General features: G+C 36.0%; 2 protein-coding genes, 1 long non-coding RNA gene and 2 pseudogenes across 5 annotated transcripts; 1 reads left to right on the top strand and 4 right to left on the bottom strand.

Annotated features, from left to right (window-relative positions):
• Positions 1-1,002: 1,002 nt before the first annotated feature.
• Positions 1,003-3,347, top strand: LOC105967742 (protein CUP-SHAPED COTYLEDON 3). The gene is made up of 3 exons (XM_088813183.1): positions 1,003-1,226; positions 1,744-2,027; positions 2,492-3,347. The coding sequence occupies exons 1-3, from the start codon at positions 1,025-1,027 to the stop codon at positions 3,053-3,055; spliced, it is 1,050 nt and encodes a 349-aa protein (XP_088669309.1). The 5' UTR covers positions 1,003-1,024; the 3' UTR covers positions 3,056-3,347.
• Positions 3,348-4,772: 1,425 nt separating this feature from the next.
• LOC105967743 (uncharacterized) lies at positions 4,773-5,844 on the bottom strand. Its single transcript, XR_001173679.2, has 2 exons — positions 5,457-5,844; positions 4,773-4,997 (listed from the first exon to the last, which is right to left on the bottom strand). It is a non-coding gene; the product is annotated as an uncharacterized LOC105967743 (long non-coding RNA).
• Positions 5,845-6,163: 319 nt separating this feature from the next.
• On the bottom strand, positions 6,164-8,188 carry MCD1 (multiple chloroplast division site 1). The gene is made up of 5 exons (XM_012983535.2): positions 7,984-8,188; positions 7,614-7,874; positions 7,178-7,344; positions 6,585-6,972; positions 6,164-6,491 (listed from the first exon to the last, which is right to left on the bottom strand). Exons 1-5 carry the CDS (start codon positions 8,029-8,031, stop codon positions 6,321-6,323), a joined length of 1,035 nt encoding a protein of 344 aa, XP_012838989.2. The 5' UTR covers positions 8,032-8,188; the 3' UTR covers positions 6,164-6,320.
• A 592-nt stretch (positions 8,189-8,780) lies between these two features.
• Positions 8,781-9,836, bottom strand: LOC148765504 (RING-H2 finger protein ATL80 pseudogene; annotated as a pseudogene). The gene has a single exon (XR_016029874.1). The product of XR_016029874.1 is annotated as an RING-H2 finger protein ATL80 pseudogene (transcript).
• A 727-nt stretch (positions 9,837-10,563) lies between these two features.
• Positions 10,564-11,488, bottom strand: LOC148765503 (RING-H2 finger protein ATL8 pseudogene; annotated as a pseudogene). Its single transcript, XR_016029867.1, has one exon. The product of XR_016029867.1 is annotated as an RING-H2 finger protein ATL8 pseudogene (transcript).
• Between the last annotated feature and the right edge of the window lie 4,225 nt (positions 11,489-15,713).

The following is a 15,713-nucleotide window of genomic DNA, read 5'->3' as shown; positions in this document are numbered from 1 at the left end:
TCAATTTTAAGGATGCTGTTATAAAGCTGACCTTTGTATTTAGCCTCTTTTATTTCTACTTCTTCCCTTTTCTTTTTTTTTTTTTTTTTATTATTTTTGGGTTACACAAAAAAAATGTACTTGAATACTACTTCGGCTACTTCATGGGGGCCCTCGCCCCTCTTGCTGTAATTTCCATCATTTTTCCTATCTTATTAGTGTCCACCATGTTAATTTTTGAAATTCATTATACCTATTTTTTTTAAAAAATTGTATATAGATAAATTACGAAAAACTCCCTGAATTAAGACCAAATTACAAAATAACCCCTATTGTTTGTGAATTACATTTACTCCAAAAATAAAAAAATAAACTTTTTTTTTTATGTAATTTTGAAAAGATAAATAAAATGTGTAAATTACTTGTGAATGAGAAGAAATAAAAGAAAAAATTCAATAAAAACCCTCCTAATCATGAAAATTAAATAATTACAGGCGTATATATATAAATATATAAAATAATATATATAAATAGGGTGATGAATTAGGGCATAGGTGCAGTATGAATCTGAGAGAGAGAGAGAGAGAGTGAGTCATGATCATCTAAAACATGCTCACAAGCGCACGCATAAATCTCTGCAACCAACTCCCCAATATTGCATTTACTCCTCTAACTACCCCACCCCCACCCCCACCCCCCCTGTACATCCATTCATCTCTTAATAATGTTTTTTTTTTTCTGAATAATAATTAATTTGCCTCTTTTGGAACCCTTCTCAGGTGGCTTTTACAGGTCTTGTGCAGATTAGCTTTTATTACCACCTCCCTCCCTCCTCTAAAAAATCTATTCCCATCTCCCTTCGTTTTCAGTGCTTCCAAAATTCCCACCTCAATATTATATTATTTTTATTTTATTTACTCCCATTATATATATATATAAACCCTCACTCAATCCTTCATTGTATTGCATGTTTATATATATCAAGGAAAGGAAAGAAAAGAAAAGAAAAGAATCTTCTGTATGTAATTAAAATTAAAGAAGAAAGATGTTGGGAATAGAGGAAATATTGTGTGAGCTTGAAAGAGAAGAAGTGAATGAACAAGGGTTGCCACCTGGTTTTAGGTTTCACCCTACTGATGAAGAGCTTATCACCTTCTACTTAGCTTCCAAAGTCTTCAATGGCACCTTCTGCGGTGTAGATATTGCTGAGGTTGACCTTAACAGATGCGAACCTTGGCAACTTCCTGGTAACTTTTTATTTTTTTAAATTTACTGTCTTTTTTTCATTTCATTAATTCTCTGAATTAAAAAAAAAAAAAAAAAAAAAACAGAAGTAGGGTTTGCATGTAGTAGCACTTTCATTTCTGAGTTTCTTGTTTTTGCTATATATTATATGATCATATTATGTAAATGAGATATATGTTTGTGACTATGTTTTTATTTTTGTCTGGAAATTACCATTTGTTGAGCTGAAAAAAACAGAGAAGAAATTATACTCATCATTTACTACTACTGCATTTGTATATATATAGCTTTTACTATAGCCAGCAAAAAGTTTGGAAAGAGCTTTTATATTATAAATCAACTTTTTAATGAGCCATTTCCAGAAACTGAAAAGTTCATAACAGATAAATTATTACATCACTTTTTACTTTTTCTGCAAGAAAATCTAGACAATATTACATCTTCCTGCAAATATATATGTAGCAGCAGCACTTATTACAGTAACAGACAGAATTAAGTAAGAGATGGTTATAATTGTAGATGTGGCGAAAATGGGAGAGAGAGAGTGGTATTTCTTCAGCTTGAGAGACAGAAAGTACCCAACTGGCCTCAGAACAAACCGAGCCACCGGCGCCGGTTACTGGAAAGCCACCGGAAAAGACAGAGAAGTTTACAGTTCTAGTAGTGGTGGTGGTGCACAGCTTCTTGGAATGAAGAAAACACTTGTTTTCTACAAAGGGAGGGCCCCACGTGGCGAGAAAACCAAGTGGGTCATGCACGAATACCGCCTCGACGGCGACTTCTCTTGCCGCCACACCGGCAAGGTACCCTCTCTTTCGGATCACCGGAATTATTATTTCCACATGCATCAATCATTCATTCTTTAATTAGGGCAAAAAATAATAATAATAATAATTCCAATTAATGATTGGATATAAATCCTAAATTTACATCTGCACGTGTTTGTGCTAATGTTTTGTCCTTTCGTAGGGTTGACTTTTTGTTAATATTTCTTTTATTTATTTATTTATTTTATTGATGGAAGTGTATTGGTGACAATATTTTGTCTGCCGACTAAACAGAAAAAAATGGGGAAAAAAATTATTAGAGAATTAATTATTAATTAAATATTATATATAAGTTAAACGAGTAGTGACAACAGAGGATTTCCAGACCTGGGATTTTGAAATGATTGACACCACTGCACATTTTGTTAACGGTTAATTCATTTAAATCACATTCTGTAATACAATACATTAAAATTAATTAATAATTATTATTTTGACAGGAGGAATGGGTGATTTGCAGAATAATTCACAAAATGGGGGAGAAGAAAAGTCAAACAATGCTTCAGTCACAGCAACAAATCTCCAATAACTATTCATTGCCTCCATTGCTCGAGCCTCCAGGAATAATGCAAACCCTAAACCAAAACGACGACGCTTTTACCCAAGAATCCGACCATTTAAAAACCCTAATCAACCCACTTCTCGTTGACCACCTATTTCCGGTCAACTCACTCAACCCCATTGCCACGTCATCAGCATCTTTTGCAAACCAAGACTTCACTTACAAGGAACTCAGCTGCGCTATTACAAAGAAGTGCAAGAAAGAGGCTAATTTTGAATTCCATGATGGATTTAATAATAATAATATGAGATGGGTTGAAGAGAATAGTAACAAGTACTACCCGAACCCGTTTCTATTCGGGTCGGGCGGTGGTGGTGAAATGGGGGTCCCACTGACACCTGGAGCAACAGTGGGAGGGATTGATGATAACAATGTTACTGCCATGGATACAGCTGCTATTTATCATGTGATGTCAACAGAGCCGGCTTTCAGATGGTGGTAGTCTAAATATTTATCTATATTTATATTTGTATTTATATATCTACTCTTTCATTGAAAAAATGGAATATTTATATATAATTAATTAATTTATTGTTGGGTCTGATTTCTATGTATATGCACAGAATCTAGTAGAGATTCTGATAAATATGTAAGTAGAGATTGCGAAACTTGGGTAGTGGCATTTATGAAGACCAAAAGAATGAGCACTATTTTTGCTTATTTTTATATATAAAAAGTTAAATATGATGAGATAATATAACTACTACTGTATGGTACATGAGCAAAATCTTTTGGTTTGAGCCAATAGAAAGTGGAAAGAGATATTATTATAATTAATAATCATGTGGTAGGAAATCAAGGGCTGGGGTGATTTCATTTGGTAGCAGTAGTTGGGGATGTGATTGTGAGATGTGATTTTGGAGTTTGGCTTTATTATTTGAATGTGTCACGTTTCAGATGGCCCTACGATTTGCATGCAAATTGGACGGCCAAGATTAACTTGTGGGCCCCATCTTGAAATCCTACAAATGCATGCCTCTAGCCCTAGGTTATAGCTGCATACACACTCATTCTCTCTCTCAAGAGTTGGTTGCTGTAAAAATTTATGACAAAACATTGTACAAAAAATGTTGGGCATTCCTAGTTCACTGCATCAAATATCTTCGCAGTTTCCTGACATTTTCTAAAAACTGTATCAATTCTCAAGTGTTTAAAATGGATGTGGTTCTAAAATCCAGATTAGTGTTCGCTTAATAGGGTTAGGCGCATGCGTGCAAAAGCCGAAATGAGACGATTCTAAGTTCAGCCCACTTACAATCATTCACGACCCTAATTAGCTAATCTCGTTACGGAAAAAAAGAAAATCTTATCTCGTGATAGATTAGACCTTGGTATCAAAAGATCAGTAAATACAAATAATGGCTTTAAGAAACTGGAACGGCCGTCTTAAGAGAAATAAACTAGCACCAGCGTTTAGCTTAGAAGTATCGGAACCTCTCCTGTAGTAGTGTTCGGCAACAGGTTTGAACCGTGTGTCCTTTAAAAAAAGAAACCAAATAAAAAAAACTAGTACCAAAGTCGCACTTAAGCTTCAATTGAATAATCTGAATACTCAGGGAATCTTCGACTGATAATGCTTTCATTCATTTTAACATCCACAATAAGATGAAAATGAGATATTAAGATAGAGTTGAAAATGTTAGCCGGATAAAGTTATATCTAAGCTGGAAACAATGGTGGCATCTGAAAGGGAATCTTCACTTCTCTATTGATAAGGAACCAATATCAAAATAATCTGGGGAGAAAACTCTGCTTATATTTCGGACTTTTGAGATAAGATGCACACAGAAAGTCTCGAGAGTTTCCCCCAGTTAGTGCCCAGACCCTACCTTTTACGAGAGAATGATAACTACCAAAGGAATCTTGAAAATAAAGAAGATACGAAAAAAGTGTGGTAGTCAATGAGAAGGCCACTCTGTTCCTATAGCTTCTCAATTGCATCATTTTGAAATAAATAGGATAAGCATATAGCCAAAAACCGATAGATCAACGCTAGGAGAATCGTTTACTTCAATGAAAAAGCAGATGTGGAGTCCAAACAAACTCAAAATATCGAAGTTGATGCAGTGAAGTGTTAACTTGATGTCACATTTTAGCAATGTCGATGTTTACCAGGTGAAAATCAAAGAAAACTAGAGCAAGTAATTACAGAAATATCAGGGGAATCATACCTCAATAATAAATCATGCGCGTTTATCAAATTATACCAAACTTCGAAGCAAATAATAACAAAGAAAGGAAAGCATTTCTTCAAGACTATTCAATGTTTACACAACTGTTTCGCAGCCGCAATGCGGCACTGCAATTATTACATACCATTTTCATCCACAAAACACGAGCTCAACCTGAAGAAGATGCACGTTTATCCAGCCAGAAAGAAAGATCTGTATCATCACAAACAAAATAATCACAAGTTACTAGTAATCTTCATAAACAAAACACAGTCATTTCTAAATTTCAGCCGAGCAGCATGTCAATTAAATCATTTACAAAAAGAAAGTAAAATAGTACGCATTCCTTCCTCGATCAACACTTCCGAATAATCATTAGCACAGATTTTTCGAATGTCGATTATATTTCCGAATTAAGACATGAAATCTAACTTTTATATCCTCCCCAATTCTATAATCATTATTAAATCTAACTCCTCAAGCTTTAATCCTCTTCGTTCTTAATTCTATTATACATAAATTTGAATCAATTAAGCTAAAAATCAATTCGACTAACCGAAATCGTGAAACAAGCAGAACATTTTAAAAGCAACAAAAGACAAAACCCTAACCAATCGCCATGGTTGAAGAATATGAAAAACACAATCGAGAATGAGAACAATGAAAATCAACCTTTTTCGTCTATTAAGAAGAAGTCGAGGATCCTGAATCAGCTGATTTTTTGGGCAAACTGTAATCCGGCGGCGAGTAGATGAGGGCGGCGATCATCGCCCCCGGAAGCACGCCGTACTTCGCCAACGCCGCCAGCTTCGTGACCAGCGGCTCCCCTTTCAACACGCCAAGCACCATTGCCTCAATTTTTCTTTTTCCGGTCGCTTTTCTTAGACAAAAATCGACAGAAACACCCCCACGTCTATTGCTGCTTCACAGCTAACAATTTCGATAACGATGGAATTGAACAGAGGAAGATCCAGACCCGGTTACCTAAGAAACGCAATCTTACTGGGCTTTTTGATTATACGAAGATTATCTGTATAAATCGAGATATATTTAGTGGGCTTTTCTTAGTGGGCTTTTTTTTAATGAATTATTAGTCATGTAAATTAATGGGAAAATTACTGTTTTCATCCCTCAAGTTTGCACGGATTACACATTTGGTCCCTCATGTTTCATTTATCCCTGACTTAACAGACGATAATCTATAAATTGACGAAAATAATAAAAAATGTTAGGTTTTTGAAACATGAGGGATCAAAACAGTCAATTTCCCGTAAATTAATCATTGTATAATTTCTTCACAAAAACGTGTTTGCATCTTCATTAAGTATAAACGATTTCTCATTATGTTTTATAGATACTATTTGCAGATAGTAAACATTAAAATATGTGAATCCAAAAACCAACACAAAATCTATTTACATCAGATCAAGTTTCACAACATAAAACTTTCAGAATCGCCCACGTAAAAGAAAAACATGCAGTTACTAATTCTCAGTCGACATCGAAAAAATCCGCATTTGCTGCTACGATGAAAACTCAAGGGTTTATCGTCTCCTCAGTTGGTGGTTTACTAACTTGATCGGATATAGAAGGATTTGAGGTGCTCTGGTCAACTTGATTTTCCGACTTCAAAATGTTCGATTTCATCGGCCTCTCGAAGTCTCTTGCTGCACCAGGATCTATCACTAATTTGCTCAGCTTTTGGTCCTGTAAAATTCACAACCAAAAACAAGTCAACTACATATTCTTTTTTTTTTGGGTTTTTTTTGTTTTCCCAAAAAAAAAAAGTTTTTTTTTTACATTTTGTAGTGCTTCGAGTTTTTTCTGCAGTGCCTCGTGTTCGGCCTTGATACGGAACGGAACACCATGCTTCTGACGAACATTGTTTTGAGCCAAGTCTTCATCAATATCACTAGAAGTTGTTGCAAAGGGATGATTTGCGGGGATCCATCTTACGGTATCAGGGTCTACATCGGGGGGTACCGATTCTCCTTCCTTGAGAAATATTGTAGGTCTCTTCCACTGATATGCACGCGATCTTCGTTTTTGATGTACTGTCTGTAACTCGTCCGTAAGAACCACTGGAGCTAGGCGGTACACTTTCCCACACATCTCAACAGTTGAATTGCTTTTGCTAACCTTCACCATAGGGTTATTAAAGGGGTCTTCGTACTTGAGAGGCGTGGAGCTGTGAAGAAAAATGAATGACGGAATAAATCATTACAATTGAAAAAAATAACTCGAAATTAACCTGAAAATCTTTGTATAACTCAAAAAAAGAAAACTTCCAACAACTGATAAAAAAAGATAATTATGATTTTCGTCGACCATATTCATGATTGACGATAAAGTATAGAATTCTAGAGCTAAAGAAACGGATGTAAGAATCATACATGCCTCTTCTATCGGATCTAACTTGTCCGCGGCGGACGAGGTCAGCTACAGATCCTGCACGGTTTTCGCTGGACTTCCTTGTTGCGTAACCTCTCACCACAATAACAAGCATTGTTGCCACAATGCATATTCCGATTGCGAGATTCGTACCAGAAAGTTTTCCAGTCTGCCAAAAAAACAGACAAATGAAGAACGTAAATTTTGATTAAAAACGTCACCTTCTTGTTATTAGGCAACATTAAAATACAGAATACTAATCCCAAAAGCCAAAATTATACGGCCCTTTTCTACTGAAGCATGAACTTGGCAAAACATATTCAAGACTTCGAAAAGCAATATTTTGAAATTAAATTGCATAAAGCCCCATTCCGAGCTTTAGTCTACTTGAGGAATAAAAGGACAAAATAAAAAACCCAAGGCAAGCAGAAAGTTTACCGAGTAGACAAACACGGGAAGAGAACCAATTGTTTCTTGCAATTTAGCAACTATATTTTGCTGGGGTTTCTTAGCATTATCTTCCTCCGACTTTCTGACAACAACTACGTCGTTTTGGAGGGGCCTATCACCACCATCAGAATCTACTGCTTTCACCACCAACGTTCTGTACGCAGCTCTTCGATTCCAGTTCGTACAGCTAAACTTACTATCCAATCCAAATTCCGATCGATATTGATGTCCATCCAACAAACTTCGAACCTTATAATCAGAAAATGCACGAATTGAGTTGAAACCAAAAAACACACACATGAAGAAAAGGGGAAAATGTTGAAATGCTGGGAGAGAAACATCACGGCTGTTGACTTACAGGAAGGAACGACGTCGCGCCGACGTGTAGAGTCCAAATCGAAGCCATTTCAGTTATTACAGTTATTGCTAGAACGAAGAACGGGAAATCATACCGGCAAATTGGGGAAGAATTAGGGCGAGGGTTGAGCTGAATTGAATTTGGGGTGATTTGGGGAATTTGTGAATGGGAAAATAAATCGGGGAATTTCTCAACTGAATGGGCCTTTTATGCGGCGCAGCCCAATACTCGACAAATTATTGAAATACAACTACCCCTGAGGTATAGTTAAATTACGAAAACTCCTCCATGTTTTGATAATTACAACTACCCCTCAACTATAAATCTTCTTAGTACTTACACATCTACCCTTATGGTTTCAAATTTAATGGACATTCTGGATTATGTGGAATATTCTCAATTTTGTACATGTTGTATCTCATTCGAACTCCACATTTGAAGCTAGATGATCATAAGATGTGCTTTTGGCTTGTATGTATCAGATTGTGGTGCATCAGAAACTGTATTTTTGTACAAACTATAGAGTATCCCGTATAATCTAGATGATTATATTGAATTTCACATCATAAGGGTGAATGTATAAGAAGATTCATGTTAAGAAGTAGATGTTCAAATATAAGAATTTTTTCGTAACTTAACAATACAACATATGTGGTTGTAATTTACCCATATAGTATTGCCATTATTTCCTTGGAACAAATTATTACAACCAAATATTATTGGGAAAATATTTGGAAAATGACAGTTAAATCCTACCAGAATAATACTAATTAGAAGTATCTAGAAATTATAATGTGTTTTTGTTCCTAATTAATGTGAACATTAATCAACTTTTTGGAAGACCATTGTTAGTGGGAGTATAATTGTAGTACTTGGACGGCTCTTATTAAAAGGGAATTAAATGGTGCCGTTAATTAATTAATCCTAATTCTTTAGCTAACTCATTCCTCTCTTATGTACTTTTCTTGGTTTATATTAAATTAATATTAAACTTTAAATCACAATCTCTTCGTGCAATTTATTATAATAGAAAATTTTGTCTTGGCTGATGATCAGGCGGCTGCGCACCGGCGCCGGCTGAACAGGTGGATTCCGGCAAGCGGCCGCACTTCCGGCACCGAGCCACCTCCAGGACCTGTCGGCACGACGGGCACGAAGAGTGAGACCCTAGCCACGTGTCGATGCACCCGACGTGAAATCCATGGCCGCAGTGAGGCAGGACTCGTATTTCGTCGCCGGCGGCAAACTCCGCCAGACAGATGGCGCAGTCGGAAAGCTTGGCCTGTTCGCTGTCTTCGTGATCGCCGTAGGTAAATTTCGGCAGTGAATCCAGTACCTTCTTTTTCAGGCCTTTGTTGGCGGCGGGCGGCGGCGGCGCCGCCGCTGCTGCCGGAGGAGCAGGGGAGGCTGAGGCTCTGCCGGCGATGCGGCTGAGCAAGGGGCAGCGTGCTACAGTGACGAGTCCGAGAACGCAGATGAGGGCGCATAGAAGACCGGCCACGATCACTAGCAAGTCGGGGTTGGGATTGTCCACCGCCGATGATGAGGTGTCTTTCGCCGGAGTTGATTTCGGCGGCGGTGAACTTACTCCGCCGAGGATACGTGACCTGGCAGTCATGTAGAGAGCAGAGACAGAACTTACGTGTGTGTGTGCGCGTGTGAGAGAGAGAGAGAGAGAGAGAGGTAGTTATTGTTAAGCGTCAGCTGTTTAGGCGGCGTTGGTTTTATTTATAGGAGGGAAAATTAATTAGTTCGGAGAAGTAGATATATAACTGACAATCCGAATGGTCACACTGTAAATAAATGATTCTGGGGGGGCTTGTCTGCAATTCTTATGATAAATTTGGGAATTTTTGAATAAACTTTACATAGTGTTGATTCTACTTCCTAATGCGAACATTAATCAACTTTTGAACGACTTTTAAGTTGTTAGTGGGATTAATTATGGAGGACCCTACATCTTGGAACGTAGTAGTAGTATTTGGACGGCTCTTATTAAAAGGTTATTAATTGATATTAGACTATTGCAATCACTATTATGTTGGGCTGACGTCATCTTTTTTTGGTTAGAAGTTGGGAGCTTTTATCACATTTAATAGTTGGTTGTTATTTAATCTTATCGAAAGTTCCTTCATATGTTTGACATTTAAAGATCATGTATTAGTTGATTATATCATTTACAATATATATTTGCTTATCATTTAATTTGGACTATTCTTACTAATTAATTTAATTTAAATCTCATTCAACGATTTAAAAAGTAGTGAAGTCAGAATTTTAAATTGGGGGACTGAATGAATTAAAAAAATTCTAAAAGAGCCGTTGAAAATCATGTGTCAATGTCTTAATGATTATTACATAAAAAGAAATTAATTAAGGTAAATATTTATATACATCTATTTATTTATAGTGGAAAAGTGGTGAACGTAAGTATATATGATTCATCGTAATCTAACTCATTCCACTATTTATTTTCGGTCTTGGTTTAATTAATCATAATCTCTTCCACTAAACTTTTTAGTCGTGCCAGCTCATATGTTGGTAATTTCTTCATTTTTTTATTTTTATTTGTTTTTAATGTTTTCTCATATGAAAATTATATTTAGAATGTATATTATTATTATTTAACAAATGGGTATTTGGTTTACAAACTACAGAGTACAGACTATTTAATTAGTGCAGTAATTTAAACTGATTTAAGGTAGAAAGCTATCCACGTGGCTTTGTCTTGGTTGATTAAGCTGCGCAGCGGCGGCGGAACAGGTGGATGCCGGCAAGCGGCCGCACTTCCCACACCGAGACACCTCCAAAACATGGCGGCACGACGGACACGAAGAGTGGCCTCCTAGCCACGTGTCAATGCACACGACGTGAAATCCGTGGCCGCACTGAGGCAGGACTCGTACTTCCTCGCCGGCGGCAAACTCCGACAGACAGATGGCACAATCGAAGAGCTTCGCGGCGGCGGCGGCGGCCTGTTGGTTTTCTTCGTCGCCGTAGGTAAATTTCGGCAGCGAATTCAGTACCTTCTTTTTCAGGCCTCTGTTGGCGGGCGGAGGCGGCGGAGGAGGAGGCACTGTTGAAGATGATGCAGGGGAGGCTGAGCTCCGGCCGGTGATGCGGCGGAGCAAGGCGCAGCGTGCGACGGTAACGAGTCCGAGAACGCAGATGAGGGCGCAGAGAAGACCGGCGACTATCACTACCAAGTCGGGGTTGAGAGCTTCCACTGCCGACAAGGTGTCGTTCGCCGGAATTGATTTGGGCGGCGGTGGATTTGCGCCGCCGAGGAGACGTGACCTGGCAGTCATGTAGAGAGTAGAGAGAGAAACTATGTGTGTACGTGTGTGTGTGTGTGAGAGGAGAGAGAGAGAGAGAGAGTAGTGATTGTGTGTGTGTGTAATTTGAATTTCCGGTAAGCTTGATCATTTTATTTTATAAGATGGAAAAATTAGTTCGGAGAAGTAACTGTGTAACTGACATTCCAAATGCACACACTGAAAACACATGCTTTTGAGGGGGTTTTCTGCAATTCTTACAAATTTGTTTTTAGCCCTTTCATTTATATATGGGTAAATTACAAACACCCCCCTGAGGTATGGTCAAATTACAAAAACACCCCTCTTGTTTGGATAATTACAACCACCCCCAACTCCTCAAATTTAGTGAAATCTTCGAGATTATATGGAATATTATCACTTTTGTACCCGTTTTATCTCATTCAAACTCTACATTATGAAGCAAGATGATCATAATATGTGATTTTTAGCTTGTATATATCAGTTTTTGGTGCATCGAAAACTGTATTTTTACACAAAACGAGTACAAACTAGAGCAAATTTCACGGAATCTAGATGATTATTTTGAATTTGGCACCATAAGGGTGGAGGTGTAAGAAAAAAACATAGTTGAGGGGGGTAGATGTAATTATCCAAACAAGAGGGGGGTTTTTGTAATTTAACCATACCTCAGGGGGTATTTGTAATTTACCCTTTATATATATATATACTGTATACACACGCTTTCCCTTATTTTTTTGGCAATAATAGATAAAATAAAACATTTTTATTATGTTTCGATTATTTATAACATGATATCTTAAATTCAACGTTTCATCAAGAAAGCTTATATGATAATAGGTTTTTTGTTGTTTATTATTAACTTATTACATAAATTATAGTAAATTACGGCCACCCCCATGAGATAGGTCATATTACGAAAAAAACCCTCATGTTTGGATAACTACAACTACATCCCTCAAATATGGATCATCTTACACGTCCACATTTCCGGTATCAAATTTAGTGGAATATTCTTCAGTCTGTAAGTGTTTTATCACATTCGAGCTCCACATTTTGAAACAAGATGATCATAAGATGTGACTATTGGCTTGTAAATATCAGATTGTGGTGCAAAAAATACTTTTTTTTTCTCCAATGGAATCGAGAATATTATGTTGAATTTGAGGGTGGACATGTAAAAAGATTCATAGTTAAGGGAGGTGGTTGTAATTATCAAAACATGAGGGGGTTTCGTAATTTGACGTTACTTCAGGGATAGCCGTAATTTACACCAAATTATATAATCTTAATGAACTTTAATTAGAAACAAAAAGAAAACAAAAGAAGTGACAAATCTAGAATTTTGGGACACTTGATTGAAGAGGGGAAACTTAAGTCACTAAAAATATGATACATTGATTAGTTTAGTATGAATACCAAAAGAAGAAAGTAACTTAATTTGTGAGAACTCTAATGCAACTCATAATTAGTGAAAGATAGTTATCCAAAAGATGATATTGTTTGGCAAGTAGTTGTCATGTTGCACCGACCATAAAAATTACTATACGTCTTACCTCAGAAATTGGGACAAAATTAAGAAGCACAACTAACTATTGTATGCAATAAATTGATAAAACGTAGGTTGCAAGTAACTTAAACTTACACATCAATACTTAGAAATATTTGAGTATGTAACTCAACTATCTAAAAGGTTGTTGAGGCCACCATATATATGTGTAGGAGAAAAAAGTTGTTAAGTCTTCAAATTATATATATATATATATATATATATATATATATATATGACAATGGTGCACGGAATTGAAATGAATAGATGAAATTGGACAAATGTAAAAGCATATAGCTCACATAATACAAGACAATCATGTACCATAGCTGAAATTGAAATCAACGAGGATTTGAAGAAGCTTGCACTCGATTGTGGGGGCCGTTTATGACGTTGGAGAAATTTGTGGTTGAAAACTTATTTGAGTCGTATTGGGAGCTGATTCTATCCGATTGTGAAGGGATCCTTTACGGGGAGGGGGAATAATATGTACCAGCCTCGATCAAGACTTTGGCGCTTTCGTCATTAGAAGAAATCACGAGTGAGAAATTGGATGTTCTTGCCACGTAGACTCTCACATCACTAATGTTTAGGACAAGTTTGCTGAGGTATGCATGCAATATTGATAACTTAGTTTCTTGATGATAGGAAATTGTTAGAAATATGTATGAAAATGTAACTGAATTTCAGAAATTTACATGAACTTTTTTAAAATCTCTCTATTATCCTAATTTTCTAGAAAATTCCTAGAATATCCATGTAGTGCTCTACAAAGCCACTCTTTACTATATGAGTAAATCAATTTTCACCATTCACGAAAGAGGTGGAAAAATATAAATCTTATATATAAAGAAAGAGAAATCATCTGCAACCCTAATGACATCTTTGTAATAATTTTTATTTTTATTTTTTGTTTCTCTATTATTCTGTTAGTAATGAAGCATTTTTTGTGTAAACTTTGATATAGAAGAATGAATCAAACTCGGACTTTGATGACGAGGAAGAGGAAAACAAAACTATGATATAGAAGGATGAATCAAACTCCGACTAAACAAAACTATGATATAGAAGGATGAGTCAAATACGGAGTTTAACGAAGAAGTAAAAAAATAAATATTGCAATGACAACTTAATTTTTTTTGTTAGTAATGAAGCACCCAACATCGTGGTAGAGTATGCCGACTCAATAAATGTCAAAGAAATAGTGGTCAAATCGTGTCAGGCCATAAAATTGAAAATTGTATTCATTGTGTTTAATCTGTTTGTTCCAACCACGAAGAAGTAGACTCAATACTCGTGTCCTACCGAGTAAAACTTTAACAGTACATTCGTGTTACGAAATGCATATCATGATGATTGTTTGTGCATTTAACTCAATGCTTGAGGTAGCATAATTGGTTTTTCATTTTTTATTTTTTAAATGATTTTTTTGAAATAAATTTAGAGATAAAGAAAAATTAGTTTTTACTTTGGCCTTATTTTATTTTTACTTCATTTGATTTTTCTCTTTCTTGTATGATTGTTTCTTGATTTCGTACAAACCATATGCAGCTGCCTGATAATGATATCGATGTATTGGTTAACCGCTTAAAAACATTGTTCGATCAAGTTTACATCGGTCACGGTCATTGGATATGTGTCGCCGGTAGTGCGTTTCTTACCGTCAACCCTCCGGATTGGACAGGCCACGAGTTGCTCGTCTGTTCGGTCGGTGACAAGATGATTTGTTTGTACCGGGCCTCAAAACAAGTTGGAGGTAGTGGCAATGAGCCCGGTGATGGAGCCGATGATGGAGCCGATGATGATGAAGAGGTTAGTTAAGGATCTCTCTATTCATCTTCAACATGAGTTTTAAAATTTTATAAATTCACAATATTTTTTTTAATATTTTTTTTTTGTTATAATTGGCACCATTTCTGTTAAAAAAAAAATTATCTCATGCAACTAAAAATTAATATTGAGGGTTTGATAAATTAGTGTGCTACTGTCTTAAAAATTATATTTTTGCAAAGCGTTAAAAATTATATTTTTGCAAACACACCTAAGCTAATTGATGGATGCAAAATGTCAATTATCCTTGTGTTCTGAATTTCTACTCGGTTTTACAAATTGTCTTCTATCGTGACAATAAAATATATCAAGATACTAGAATAAAATGGAACACATATAAATTAAATTGAAAATTGGATCTAACTAATTTCAACTGTATGCACTTTTTTTAATATAACTTATTATTAAATAATTTATTATTAGATATTCTAATTGTTGTGTTTATTTGATAAAAATAATATGCCAACTTGCTTAAATGGCTTTATGGCATATTTTATAGGCTGAAGGTGATGGTGACGAACCAAGCTTGATATTTTACCCGAATGATGAAGACCAAGACAACTCTAGCGAGGTACCAAGAATTTAGTTACGTAGTCAATTATCGTGACTTCGTATTCACGTTGAAAATATTTTATTCTAAACTTTGATATAGGACGATGAATCAATCTCCGAGAGTGATGATGATGAGGAAAAAGAGAGAAACAATACTGACGATTTAACGAGTATTTAAATATGCAAGATTATGGAGAGTTTTGTATTCGTGTTAACAATATTTCGTTGTAAACTGTGATACAGGAGTATGAACCAAACTCGGAAATCGATGAAAAGGAGGAACAACAGGAATACGATGCTACAGAGGTGAGTTATGTTTACGAAGTGTTTAAATAATATGCAATCGATTATGGAGATTTATGGAGATTTTTGTATTCGTGTTGACAATGTTTTATCGTAAACTTTGATATAGGGGCATGACTCGACCTCGGAGTTTGATGAGGTAGAGGAAAAAGAGGAAATCGATACTAGCGAGGTGAGTTATGTTTACCGATTATTTAATT

Source organism: Erythranthe guttata, chromosome 14 (assembly GCF_056151865.1).
Source record: "Erythranthe guttata isolate IM_541 chromosome 14, IM_541, whole genome shotgun sequence".
Lineage (NCBI taxonomy): Eukaryota > Viridiplantae > Streptophyta > Magnoliopsida > Lamiales > Phrymaceae > Erythranthe > Erythranthe guttata.
This window is presented reverse-complemented; position numbering and strand designations above follow the sequence as displayed.

Bases quoted from the DNA above. Each gene is read 5' to 3' on its own strand.
- LOC105967742 (XM_088813183.1), top strand. From the start codon at position 1,025: ATGTTGGGAATAGAGGAAATATTGTGTGAGCTTGAAAGAGAAGAAGTG. The intron at 1,227-1,743 runs GTAACTTTTTAT...TTATAATTGTAG, and splicing joins CGAACCTTGGCAACTTCCTG to ATGTGGCGAAAATGGGAGAG. The intron at 2,028-2,491 runs GTACCCTCTCTT...TTATTTTGACAG, and splicing joins CTTGCCGCCACACCGGCAAG to GAGGAATGGGTGATTTGCAG.
- MCD1 (XM_012983535.2), bottom strand. From the start codon at position 8,031: ATGGCTTCGATTTGGACTCTACACGTCGGCGCGACGTCGTTCCTTCCT. The intron at 7,345-7,613 runs GTAAACTTTCTG...TTTTTTTGGCAG, and splicing joins TTCCCGTGTTTGTCTACTCG to ACTGGAAAACTTTCTGGTAC. The intron at 6,492-6,584 runs GTAAAAAAAAAA...TGAATTTTACAG, and splicing joins AACTCGAAGCACTACAAAAT to GACCAAAAGCTGAGCAAATT.